Source organism: Opisthorchis viverrini (assembly GCF_000715545.1).
Source record: "Opisthorchis viverrini unplaced genomic scaffold opera_v5_54, whole genome shotgun sequence".
In the NCBI taxonomy this organism is placed as follows: domain Eukaryota; kingdom Metazoa; phylum Platyhelminthes; class Trematoda; order Opisthorchiida; family Opisthorchiidae; genus Opisthorchis; species Opisthorchis viverrini.
This window is the reverse complement of record NW_008751711.1, coordinates 1604304-1618201: the sequence shown is the minus strand read 5'-3', so window position 1 is coordinate 1618201 and position 13898 is coordinate 1604304. Positions and strand designations below refer to the sequence as shown.

The following is a 13898-nucleotide window of genomic DNA, read 5'->3' as shown; positions in this document are numbered from 1 at the left end:
GCGAGGCGGAATAGAGTTCCATAGACGGTTTTCTGTCGAAGTCATTGCCAATGAATCCATCGTCATATTACCTCTCTAAAAGAATGGCCTTACCTTTGGGAAATACATCGTACCCATGTAATCAATTCTGTATTTGTTCACCTTTAAATACAATTTTTTAGTGGAAGAAACTTTTCACTTCCTGGTACTTTTTCACCTTATATCACCCGGCTGAAAAACCAACGTAACTCGAATGGATAAACTCTGTTCTGAGCTGTTTTTTGGTGAAGACAACCAGTACATTTCTGCTTTGTTTTCTCGACGACTGGACAAAGCTTCCAAACAAAAAATGAGTTAAAACCTTGAAATTTCTAGCACACCTACAAATTTCGAGGCTGGAATCACACCGAAGACCATCGTTTAATGTGAAAATTTATCATTCAGTACGTAGCCCATGTCATTATGCGTCCCCCCGTCTCCGATAATTTTACGGTCGGTTTTTCTTTCATTAGGAATCTACATAGCCTACAGAATTGTCGTTTGTTTTACTGCAACACTTTTTCAGGCATTCTGCCGTTTTTCGAGATGTCAGGCATCACACCGCTACGGAAGTTATGTCCAACGAAGTTTTGGGAATATTGCTTTGTACACTTTGCTCCGTCATCTGTGGTGATGATTTCCATCATATGGACATTTTGAGATTGAAATACTGCAGGAAGCTCCCTAAGGGTGGGTAACTAGAGAGCAGTTGAACAAAATGACGGTGAAAATGTTTCCTGCAAATGTCCTATACCTGGACTCTGGAAACCTGTGTATACCGGAAGGAGACTCATACAGATCAAATCCTGAACTACAACAGTAATCACCCAGTAAACCACAAGAAGAGCTGCGTCCAAACCTTGTTCAAGAGGGCGGAGACACACTGCAGCACCACAGAACTGCGGAAGAAGGAAGAAAACCATCTACTCAGGGTATTCCAGAACAATGGATATCCAAGGAATTTTATCAAGAGAAGCTTGAAGAAGAAAACACCCCAACCACGGCAACAGCAAGAACAAGCCACCAGACGGGTAGTCCTGCCTTACATCAGGAATATATCAGAACTCGCGACCAGATTATTGGCTCAAAAAGGAATATTTGTGGCCCACAAACCGAATGCCACCCTGAGGAAATTAATCTCTAGACCGAAGGACAACCCGGACAAAACCAAGAAGAACAATGTGATATACCAACTCAACTGCAACAACTGCAACAAATTCTACTCGACAAACTGGCAGGAGACTATCCACACGAATAAAGGAACACAACGCGGCCGTCAGGAGGCATGACCCCCTGTCCTTGATATCCATACACGAGGACCAAGAAGGCCACAAATTCAACTTGGAAAACGCAGAAATTTTGGCATACGGACGCACGAGGCACGGAAGAGAATTTCTGGAAGCATGGTACTCGACGGCAAATTCGATCAACCGGTGCGTCGAACTGGACCCAATTTACGCACCCCTACGTGCAAAAGACCAACAAATCAACCGGAAAACCTAAGGAAGGACCGAATATTAAACTCACAAACAACGAAACAAGGAACTCCTTGAAGGCAAATCAATAAAGGTCACTCTAGCATCGACCAGATTACGACGGCAGGGGATGCCAAGCTCAAAGGTCACGTGGGCATTGGCGAATGGGGACACAGGACAACGGAGCAACCAATGGAATCGCCCGACCGAACAACTAATCGCGACCAAAGGTCATCCCCTGCTAGCAGCACGTATATTAACACACGCACAACACTACCCAACGCACAACCACCAACCCACCGCTACGCACTACTACGCACCACAATAACGCACTGATGATGTCACCTCGATTGGTGATGAAACGTTTGCAATCGAATTGCCCAGCTCAGCGAATTTGGAAGGTTGTGTGTGCCGACGGTGTCGCATAGTAAATTTGCGAGCCTGTACGGAATTGAGCACAATAACTTTCATACTTCGCCAGTTGTCACTGAGTTGGAGCAAAAAGGCGCAAAATCAAATAACTCACCTTCTTGCACTGGAAAAGAGACATGAGCTGCCGTCACATGTAATTCAAAGTTTGGATTCCTGCATGTAGAACGCCATCGCACCAGATTGAATGCAAACGATGAGAGGACACTCCTTGGTTGAAAATGAGATGGGTCGTTTTGAAATCAGCCAACAACCTAGAGTGGAGTGTGGCTTTTAGTTCGTTTAGCATGTGATAACTGTGGAGTTGGACGTTAATCGATGTCGGCAAAGTAAGTCTTGAGCCAAACAAAACTAGGACCCCACAGAAAACATCCAAACTTACGGAGTAACCACAACGCAGCAGAAATAACAGACGGACCAGTAGGTTCCCCAAGTAGCCAATCATGTCAGGAGAGAATAGATAGTCTTCAAATGTTATGTAAGCGCACGCAGTCGCTTAAGAAGTACCCACCCACCGGCGCACTGATGATTTCTCCTCGCATGGTGACGAAACGTGTGCTCGACAACAGATCAATAGCCACCTGATCAACAACCAATAACCTCGAAATAATTAAATGAACCTCAGTGTGTCTCTCACAACATCCCCGCTGAGTCATCGTAGTTTAAGTTCAGTGTTAACGGTTCAGAATAAACTGAATCCAGTCTTTGTTTCACACAGGTTCGGAAAGCAATCGGTGGATTTATTGCTGGGCAACGTTTCGCTTCTAACACAAAATCTTCGCCAGGCTGAGTGATTAGGCTACCAGGTTGATTGGGTCTTAAGGCAGTCAGAGAACCGATACGTGAGATTTCTTGTGACTAGCGAACTTGATTAAGGCTGAGCGTCGGTCTGGAATTCCTGTTTGTTTTTAATTGGAATGACTAAAACTTATGACAGATTGCTTAGGAGGGGATGTCTTCATGTTGAATCTGGATTATGCAGCCTTAATTTTCCGGCCTGGGTCACGTTGGTGGAATACTCCTCTTAGTTCGCAGATTTCGTTCATCTGTGTGCGTCGGGGAATGCCAGAACAATTGGTGGCTACCCTGCTTTGGATCTAGTCTTGTTTAGTGAGCTTCGTATGATATTGGGTGGAAACGGGTGTGAGAGCAATGCAGAAAGAGATGGCGGTCGAAGGAGAACCATTCTAGTACCAGAATCACTTGTCTTCAACGTTGTTCCAGAAACTCCCCCCTAGGCAAAGGATATGCAATACGGCGGTGTAAATTTTGTGGAAAAGGCCTATACGAAGAAATAAACGGAAACAAATAACAAATATCAAAACATCGTGATGGCGTAAACAAATCGATCGGTTTGTTGTGCGCGAAAATATCTCTGCTTTTGATTTGTACTTCGTTCATTTACGGCCTTTTTGCGACAAACGTCAAATGCAGTCTTCCTCTTTCGCACTTTACAGATCGATGCCCCTACCACTAAGTATTTTTTCATAGTAAATTTTCCCTTCATTTTCCGTAACGTCACCAAAAAATTTCTCCCTAATTTTTGCTTCCAAACGAGTAAGATGCTGGGATCGCGCGAACCAGAGCTTGTACCACTCTGAAAAGTAGCTTCTAGAAACAGCGTTGCATGTGTTTGGCTCGGGGTGCCACGTTCTTTAAGGTAGGCAAGAGACGGAGACGGACTTCCTCCAAGTGTAGGAATGAGGCATCATTAACCGTTCCTTGAAGTAGTTGCAATGTAATACTTTTCATCTGTAGACTCCTAACGAATAAGAGTAGTTTTTTTCTCGACAAAACACGCTAATCATAAGGCTGCCGTAAACTCTCCGACAGCTCATTACCGGTTTCACTCATCTTCAGGAATATCATTTGGGCTTATGCGGTTAACCGTAATGTCTAATCAGAAATGGGTCGGAAGAATTCATTGGACCGTTCATAGAAAATAAAATCCGGGACCACTTCTTAGAGAATTCCTCCAGATTAAGCAAGGCATATACGACTGCGAAGTGATGAGGGCATTGGTCGGTGTTTAACCGTTTAGGAGACTTGACATTTCGTTGTAAACTTGGGAGAGTATGGCGGGGGGGGGGGAATCTAGCATTTTTTTATCGGATTCGCAGGGATAGACTCACTAACAAGACGACCGATTCGTGAGCTGTGCAGAAATACTGGCTCCTTTGTCACCTATTTAAACACTCACCTGATAGCCACTGAGTTCACTTATCAGGTTGTGCTCAAAGCTTCGATTAGGAAAGACTAGATGCTAACGATTAGTGGATGATCTCGGACTATGCTAGCTTTGTACACAGGATAGGTTGACAAAAACCCACCCTAAAATACGAATTTTTATGTGCCAACATTCTCAGTACCTGAAAGCTGACCCAGACATTTCACCGGATACAGTCCTCCAATAGGCCCGTTTTGCGGAGTTTAGAAGATTCAAACTTGATGCACCAAACGTTTGCAATGTGGTTGAAATAAATCGTGCTAAAAATACGCTATCCATAATGATCATAGTAGAATTTGTTCCATGACGAATAGGCTGGGGAGAAATCTTTAAGTCTTGTCTTGCTTTCATTATGCCAAGATATTGCCCACAAGATATTGCCTCGAATCCACAATACAAGGACTATATGGAGATTAGTCGATGTTGAGTGACAAGTAATTTATATGGTCAAATTTGCTAGGATCGGTCACAGTGAGTTGTTCGAGAATATCAAACATACTTGAATGAAGCGTTTTGGTTGCAGCAGCTGAAATGAGATGAGGAGATTAGTTGAGATTGTACGACAATCTGGGTATAATTTTTGACTAATGATTATTAGGGTTGTGGACCACAGTCTCCTTAATGCCTTCTTATTACCGTGAACCCCGGTCTGGATAGCCACGTGATCGCCTGGTGCGCTTGGCCAAACCAGAAAAGTCAACGAATATGCAAGCCAGCTGCTCTATTGATCACTGTCTCTTACAAGCGGGTCATAAAAGTGATACTGAGAATACAACTTATCTGTCAAGTGCGAGTGAGGAACAACCAATGGAATCTGTCTCGACGAAAAACGGTTATTCTATTGGCAGTCTTTTTTGGAGCTTTTTCTCCTAATAATTAGAACAGTGTAAGATAGCACAGAAACTGAAATTATATAATATGGTTATAATAAGTGGTATACCATATTATGACATTATAGTATAGTGTAGTAGAGTACAGCGTAGTATAATACAGTATAGTATAGTATTGTATGGCACAGAACAGTATGGTATAATTTCGTAAAGTATAGTGCGTTATATTATAATACAGTATAGTGTTGTGTGGTGTGTAATAATATAGCACAGTAGAATAGAGTAGAGTAGAATATAGCATAGTGTAGCATAGTGTGGCAGAGTATAGCATTGTATAATATAGTGTATTACGGTATAGCATAATCTGTGTATTACCATATAGATAGGGTGGATTTTTGGTTTGTTGATCGAGTAGAGGTTGATCTCTTCGTCGAGTAGGTAGTTCCCCTTACCTGCATGCGTTTACATAAGTTTTGAAGTGTATCTGCTATTTCTTGATGTGATTTCGAGGCATTCTCTTAGTGGGTTCAGTAGGCCGTTTTTGATTTTTTTTTACAATGTGACCCGTCTCCCTACTACATATTTTGTTATCCACATACCCTCAATTTGTTTGAAGTTTTCTTTATTACTTACATTGGTTCGTCCTCGAGTTGCGTTGCGCCGTGTTCTGATCTTTTCGAGATTAGGTGATTGGTCGCGCCACCCTGTATCAACTATTGAGACGATGGCTTCTTTGAGTCCACTGGTTAATTGGGCGCTTCTGTTTTCATGGTTGAGTGTAGTCCAATCACGTTTAGACCCTCGTGGGAATTGAATTGTTTTGATTCTTACGTGTGGTGTTCACTCAGTTTCTTCTGCCGTTTTATACCCCACACCCGTGGCTTTCCTTTGTACTTGGTGGTTTATAAAATGCGTGAGTTGTCCGTTGCTGGCGGACTTAGGCGCTCCAAAGAATTTTACCTCGTTCATTGTTCCTACTTTGCTTCCGTAAGTCCTTCCTGACGTTTGTGCACGAGGATGGTGGAAAGTGTATTGTGCCTATTTTTATGGATTCTGGCGAAAACTCTTCACCCTGTTTGTTCAATCTAGGGTCTGCCGCACCCTTTCATTGGATCGTGTCTTTGACATTGTAACCCGTCATTATAACCGGCTTTCCCTTTGAGTCCAATAATATCTTTCGTAAGGTGCTCGCAGCTATGTGAGGAACGCTTGACTTGAATGACTGGTGGTCAGTTTAGCGGTATTTTTGATGCGCGGCTGGGTGGCTCGTTGGTTTCTTCCTTGTGCTGAGGTGTCGATAGTTTTCGTAATTTTACTCGTGGATCCTGCAGTTTTCCAGGGTGACTCAATTTGTTCAAAAACTGTCCGTTGATGGTTTGTTTCTCTACTCCTCATCCCGCAGCTGCCTGTGTGATGCAGTACACCAAAAGTGCCAGTTTTCAGTTGTCTTCCGCTTTCATTGTGAATCGGATGTTTACACGTTATTCACTATCTACCCTACTCGCAGCATTTCGTGCCATCTGATGATGTGAAACTTGTTGTCCATATTTTAGAATTGTTACGGGGATAATCTATTTGTCTCAGGTGTTATACCGTCATTTCCTTGGGAAATCCTGTGTTGCCCGCTGGTAGTTGTTTGTAACCTCAAAGTTAGAATATAAGGCCCAGTGCCAGTCCAGTAATTTCCAAGAGATTTGCCAGGTCCAACCGACGGCCCACCAACCACCAGAACCAGTAACCCTGCATATAGCAGTGGGGTGTGGAGTAATATAGTGTGGTCAGGTGTTTTACCTTCAATGTCCTAAAGGAGGGATTAGTATATTTTCGCTGAGATATTTGACTAAGGTTGCTCTGGCGACCGATTTTTACTGGCTTGTACATTTCCGCACTCGGGAGATACTGAGTTGCCGCATCGTGAATTTTCTCCATACGTTTGATTGTCAGCGTCACTCCGGACTCCAGAAAGGGATAGAACGACCTTGTGTATGTACCGCCGCAAAAAACAGCGATGGCATTTTCATACTTGATAGTTTTCGGTTTCAAGCTGTCGTGATTGAACCAATAATTATAAGTAAACAGGAACAATTCTGCACTCACCACCTCCTGTCATGAGTAGGATATCTACAACATATTGGCAACAAATAAAATCAGAAAACCAGGATGGATGCTCACAAATCTTTTATGAATTTGACTTCAGATAGCTTGAGACCATGAGTGAATGTATGAATACAAGCCTTGACCTGTTGCAAAACCAACTATGAAGGCCGAAAAGATGTTGAAATATGGAATGTAGATGTGACGAGTCGGTCTGCGTTCCACGTAGTTGACCACTCAAGGGGTTATTTTGGTAAGCTCGAGGTTATATCTCAGTACGCACCTCTGAATGGCCTCATTTGTTTCTTGTGCTTTTTTCTACAAGCTTTTCTCATAGTTGATTGGATTGTAAGAGAAGGAAAATCGAATCAGTTACGTAGCTTTCACTGAAAAAAAAGCCAAGACCATTATAAGGTTGTTCCTTGTGTTGGCTAGCAATAACTGTTGAAGAAGCGCGAAGTCTAATCTCTGTAAATCGGAATTAATGCAACTGGTTAACTTTGCCACGATTGACATAAGCAAAAAGGCGTTATAGAGCAACATTCCTGGTCAAAGAATAAATCGCTATATTTAGACGACAAAGAACACAATGTTGGATCATTCGCTGCGGAGAANTTGACCACTCAAGGGGTTATTTTGGTAAGCTCGAGGTTATATCTCAGTACGCACCTCTGAACGGCCTCATTTGTTTTTTGTGCTTTTTTCTACAAAATTCTCTCATAGTTGATTGGATTATAAGAGAAGGAAAATCGAATCAGTTACGTAGCTTTCACTGAAAAAAAAGCCAAGACCATTATAAGGTTGTTCCTTGTGTTGGCTAGCAATAACTGTTGAAGAAGCGCGAAGTCTAATCTCTGTAAATCGGAATTAATGCAACTGGTTAACTTTGCCACGATTGACATAAGCAAAAAGGCGTTATAGAGCAACATTCCTGGTCAAAGAATAAATCGCTATATTTAGACGACAAAGAACACAATGTTGGATCATTCGCTGTGGAGAATGCTGGTTGAAAAGTTCTGTGTGAATACTGATAAACACTGGATCCTGTTCAAGCGACAACCGAAGGATTTGGAGATAACAGAACCCTTACTAGTGCTTGCGTTTGCATGAATTTGGAGCCCCAAGTCCTCATGGGACCGTCTGTCAGAGGAAAACTGGCCGTTTTTTGATCGTCAAACTTTGCTGGACAGTGAGTAAGAAAGCTTCTTCAGTGAAACCCCCAAAATCTCTGAGAGATTCAAGACCGCCGCCTTTTGTACAAAACCTCGCACATAAATTTGGAGTTCGAATGTCCTAGTCGTTAGTATAGCTGGTGAAGCCGATGCATGCTGAAAAGCCGAGAAGCACTGTATACAGCTGTTTCATCCTTATTGGGAATCATCCGTAGTGCGCATCTCACGAAACTCCGGAGAGTCTCGAACCCGCGACCTCCTGGCTAGTAGTTTAACACCTAACCGTTCTGCTGATCAGCAGTGTGATTAACTTGAACTCCCAATAAGAATGGAATCGCTGTACACAGTACTTCTCGGCTTTTCAGCATAGATTGGTTTCACTTAGAGGACGAAATCTCCAAAAAACATCCCAAATCTCTTTACATTACCGACAATCTATAAGTAGCTCAGTGAAAGAATAAACTTCACCCGATTTTTGAAACTTCTATCTGAGAAGTCGCTGCTCGAGGAGCCAGTCAACACGTGTGACCGTATGAGGTGAGGATGAGCGGCGCTATATCCTGCCTAAGTGCGAGTTAATCACACTGTTGATCGTCTGCTCGTGGCCGAATGATTAAGTGTTCAAACTACTAGCCAGGAGGTCGCGGGTTCGAGACTCTCTGGAGTTCCGTGAGATGTGCACTGCTGATGAGTCCACAAACATCCCAAATCTCCTCACTCTACCAACAAAGCTGTTGGTCTCAAAAGGAAAAGCGTCACCACTTGCAGACTGTCCTCTTGTGGGCCAACATTGAACTGTGGCATTTTATTGATGAAGCGGACACACACCTGTGGAAAGTGAATGTAACGACTAAAGCCTGGTTCATACGACCAGGCGAGTTGCTTATCAGATTTACGTGCAACTGTTCAGTAGTCGCATGCATTCTCAGTAGCCTGCACACACCATTAGTGGACAAACATTGTCGACAGATCCACAAGGGTTACTTTGTGAGGCCACTTTAGTACCACGATTGAAGGACAGATTTTGGTGGATTCTGAGTTGCCTGTCATGACTTGTATCATCATCACAAGTAAACATATGCGGGAAAACCGATTTGATATACTTTATCTGACTACATCTCATAAAAATAAAAAGCCAAAAATGATATTGGCTCCGTCAAGGGAAATTGTTTGTACTGCACACTGCGCATCAGAATTGTTTGGACCAGTTCTGCTCCCTCAAGAGTAGTTCACTAACGGCGCTTGGCTGGGTAAAAGTATAAGCTACAAAGATCCAGACACAAGGCAACAGACGCACCAGATAGCCTCAACCGGCACATTGGTGGAGTGTCCAACCATGCCCATGCCTATTGACATCAGTCTTACTAGAGCCGTAGGTCTGAGAGATGGTTGCGTCCGATCCGATCAAACCAGAGTAGCTTAGAATTGAGATATCGTACTGTAAGTGAAGTCAGTCTGTGCGGAAAAGCCGAGAAGCACAGTGCTTCTGCACTGTGCTTCACACACAAAATATCCAAATCTCCTCACACTACCAACAATATACAAGTTGCTCAGTGGAAGAATTCAACTTCACCCGATGAGTGAAACTTCCCTCTGGGAAGTCGTTCCTCGAGGAGCCAGTCAACACGTGTGACCGGGTGATGTGGATCTCGTGATTGAAGGATGATTGGCGCTGTAACCTCTCTGAGTGCGAGTTAATCACACTGCTGATCAGCCACTCGTAGCCGAATGTCTGTGTTCATACTATTAGCCAGGAGGTCGCGGATTCTATACTCTCTGGAGTTTCGTGAGATGCGCACTGCTGATGATTCTCAACAAGGATAAGACATTTGAACAGTGCTTCTCGGCCCTCGTAAATCTTCTTCGCGTCTTTTGAAAAGTCAGTTGCGTTACGGGATTTGTGGAATTGCTATGCGGCATTCGATTATGTGTGAGTACTAGTCAATGAATATCCAGAAAAGTTCAGGAAGGCGCGTTCAAAGAGAGGATGGATAACCAGTTTTTGTAAACAAGATGCATGAGAGTTTTGCTTCCCTGCCCAATAGTCTGTAACTGTTCAGTTGGCACTTTCTAACAAGTAACTCCGCAGCGAAGGCCTTCTTCCTTTCACCAGTTAATCTTAATCTGTTTGAATGACACTGTGATGGAATAATTTATAAGGAAAAACAGAAAGAATTGTCAACCTGCGTTGAAGGCCTTCTCCTTTCACCAGTTAATCTTAATCTGTTTGAATGACACTGTGATGGAATAATTTATAAGGAAAAACAGAAAGAATTGTCAACCTGCGTTCATTTGCAAATTACGAGTAGTATGGTGTATCAAAAATACAAGCACACATAATAAATGGAAACGAGATTGGCTCATTCCCCTTAGGACGGGGTCGCTTCAAAGATGGTACACTTTAGAGCTCGAACCAAGATGAATGACGTAAGTGTTAACTTGTGCGGGTTGATCTTTTGGAGATGGATTGAAGTGCCTGAGTCGGGCTATATTCTACTTGAAGCCCGAAGTCTTGCTTTCTGTTGATGATCGCATTTTGCTGTTACGTGTCGGAAAATGAAACCAATCTGTTCCTGTGCAGCGTTAACATTTGTCGCCCCCCGACCGTATTTCGAAGGACGCTGGACGACACATATGTATCGAAGCACTTGCACGTCAGGCTGATGTCAGTTGATCGTATCAACCTAACAACTCTTATGTGAACACAAGTAACAGAGGCCAGCAATTAAAAAGATGCTTGTACAGGAATAAATTTGAAAATATAAATTTCACCGCAAATCACCCTTCGAAACAGACTTACATTCGGAGTTGCTCACGCAGACCGCAACTTTAGTGTGAACAATAGGAAAGGGTGATTTTTTCAGTTGTCTGCTGCAGGGTTAAACTTCTTCGCGGGTCTCTTAATTCTACTTGTCGTGTTTTGTCCATTTTGTGTGTTCATTATTCGCAAACAATTGTTGAATAATTACTGGGACATGCACGCTTTTTTCACTATCTCTATGACGTTCTATCATGTGTAATTGAACAATCTAATGTTAACTGGTAGACTTACGGCTTTTTGAGGTGACGTTCCCTTTAAATGCAATAAAACAACGAAATAAAAGTCGACTTCAGTTAACTGATTTTGATTGTAAAGTATTTAGATTATCTGCTAAAGAAAATGTCATGACTTTGTTCTTTTATTGAACAAACACACATATTTGTCATATTTTACCGGTGTGAGTAATGACATCATGACAGCAGCGTTCTTAGCACACACCAGGTGTATAGCCTTGAAAATACAGTGGTTATTCGATATACGCTATCAAACCATAGTGAATAAACCGAATGAATCGGGGACGCTTGTGTGAAATAATGACCTCTGTGCAATTAAAAAGCACGGACTGACTAACAACCTATCATTTTTCCGTAGACCTTCTAGTCACGTGATCAACAACCAGTGAGCGCACCCAAATTACCAACAAACATGTCAGTGTATCAGCGAAGACGTGTTGACCAAGCATGGAATATTTTGATACCAGCACCAGCCTGCTGGCGAATCTGCTGTCAGAGTTCGTACACATCTAGAACAGATAAACTTAATACACTGGGATCCACGAAACGGTGTTCCACAAGTTTGGTCCGGAATATTGCCTGTAAATCCCACGATGAAATCCTATCTGTTCTCTCCCAACCTCACTCTGAAAACCTGCAATGTCACCATTAATATTCGGGCAAACGATTAGTTTTGAACTGCACGACAAACTGGAAGAGCAAGCCTAATTTCAGATGTGAACGAAGAAAAAAGAGCAATAGGCTTAAGAACAGAAATACAAAGAATTGTTACTGGCGAATCGGGCTCGTATCCTAGCCAAGGTTATGAACAGGGTTTCGGGAACATCTGATAATTTCTATCGAATATGGGGAATACAGTTACTGTTTGTGTGACAGCATTGTTCAGTGATACGATCACTTACACCACGGCCCGTTAATGCCTTCCTTTCTTATTACCGTGAATCCTGTTCTGGATAGCCACGTGACCGCCTAGTGTGCTTGGCCAAACCAGAAAAAGTCAACGAATGTGCGAGCCAGCTGTTCTATTGACCACTGTCGCGTACAAGGCGGTCAAACAAGCGATTGTAAGAATACAACTCATCTGTCAATGGCGAGTGAAGAACAACCAATGAAATCTGTCTCACGAAAACGGTTATTTCATTGGCAGTTACGTAGTCCCGTTACGTTCGGAGCTGGTTCTTCCAATATACACATGACTTTTTTGCTGAATGTTTACACAAAAGTCCCACTGAATAATCAGGACAGGAACCATCTCTTCTGCCAGATGCTTCCACAGAACGATGTCAACCCTAGTTACTCCCGAGTTGATCCACATTCCTCCACAGGGAGACCAGTACCCATCATGAGGTTCAGACACTGTCTGGCACTTATTGTTTTGACCTTCATGCCTTGAAGTCCGTGTAAAATAACTTGGCGAGGAACGTGTACAAAAATGCCCATCTCTACAGACGTTCAGGCTGGCCAAATTATAAAGTGGGAGGAGGGTCGCCAGTTAAATCTAAATTTGCTTGATCTAAGTGAAAATCTATTAGACAAAGGAGGGGAAAATGTCTTTGAATATCGGCAAAGCTTCACCAAATGACAGCTCATTGCAGTAGTCTTCTAATGCTCCCCGTGTCTGTTCTGTTCTGTCGGATAAGTCGAGTGTTTAACAGATATTTCATTCCGGATGTGAGGCTTCTGTGTTCTGAAAAGCCGAAAGGCACTGTTGAGATGTTTCACTCTTATTTGAAATCAGCAGAATCGTACATCACGCTAATTCGCGCGTAATTCGAGCCAGAAACCTTCGGGTATATATATATATTCCTAACGGTCTCAAAGTCCACGCCGACTCGGAGCCACGTGTTTACAAGCTAGCGAAACCACGTGTGAACTTAAACGACACGTCCGATTAAAAGGTCAAAAACGGTCTACGTTTAGCTCAAAAACAACAAGGGTGGTATGGGCACAGACCAAAATGACAAAAAAGGGGAATCGCGTTGTACAATATAATAAATAGAAGAAAGGAATGAACAAGGTGAGGGTTCACGGAGGGTCGGCTGATTCGACAACACTGCTAATTCTCTAAACTAGAAAGTATACATTCGGTTCATTCGTTTCAGTCCAGACACTACGGGTAAGTACCTATATAAGCTAACGTTGTGTTCATGAAATTTCACGGCCCAGTATTTGGATCGTTACCCTCAGTTTGGTGTTGTGCATCAAAGCAAATGATGCCTCCGAAAATAAGCCGTAAGTTTAAAAATTCTAACGTTCTGCAAAGTCGATAAAGCATAGTTTTGCATGCAAACAATGAGAGCGTGAACGGTGATTTTCAGTAGTCGTTACAGCGATTGAAAGGAACGGAATTTAAAGTGGGTTTAATTGCTACCGAATATGAAAGCCACAGGTTTCTTCATTGATTCTCTTCATTCGTTGCTTGTTGCCACCGTAAAAATGGGAGACTCGGCGGTGGAAAAGCGACTGACGTTGGACAAAAGTTTATCGTTCAGTTGGACCGCTTTAGACAAGCTTCTCAGTCAGTATGGTTTACCATCCATACCCGAGTTTAGTGGACTGAAATTCTTGAGAGAAAACGAGTGTCATCAATACAGCAGGT

The 13898-nt window shown here is 42.8% G+C and overlaps 1 protein-coding gene across 1 annotated transcript in view; it reads right to left on the bottom strand.

Annotated features, from left to right (window-relative positions):
* Nucleotides 1–13898, bottom strand: part of T265_03735 (hypothetical protein) — a gene marked incomplete at both ends in the record, with an annotated part of 102565 nt that overhangs the window by 82771 nt on the left and 5896 nt on the right. The window contains 2 exons of the mRNA XM_009168282.1: nt 846–917; nt 5613–5683. Coding sequence (XP_009166546.1) covers nt 846–917; nt 5613–5683 — 143 coding nt within the window. The remainder of the gene's footprint in view (nt 1–845; nt 918–5612; nt 5684–13898) is intronic.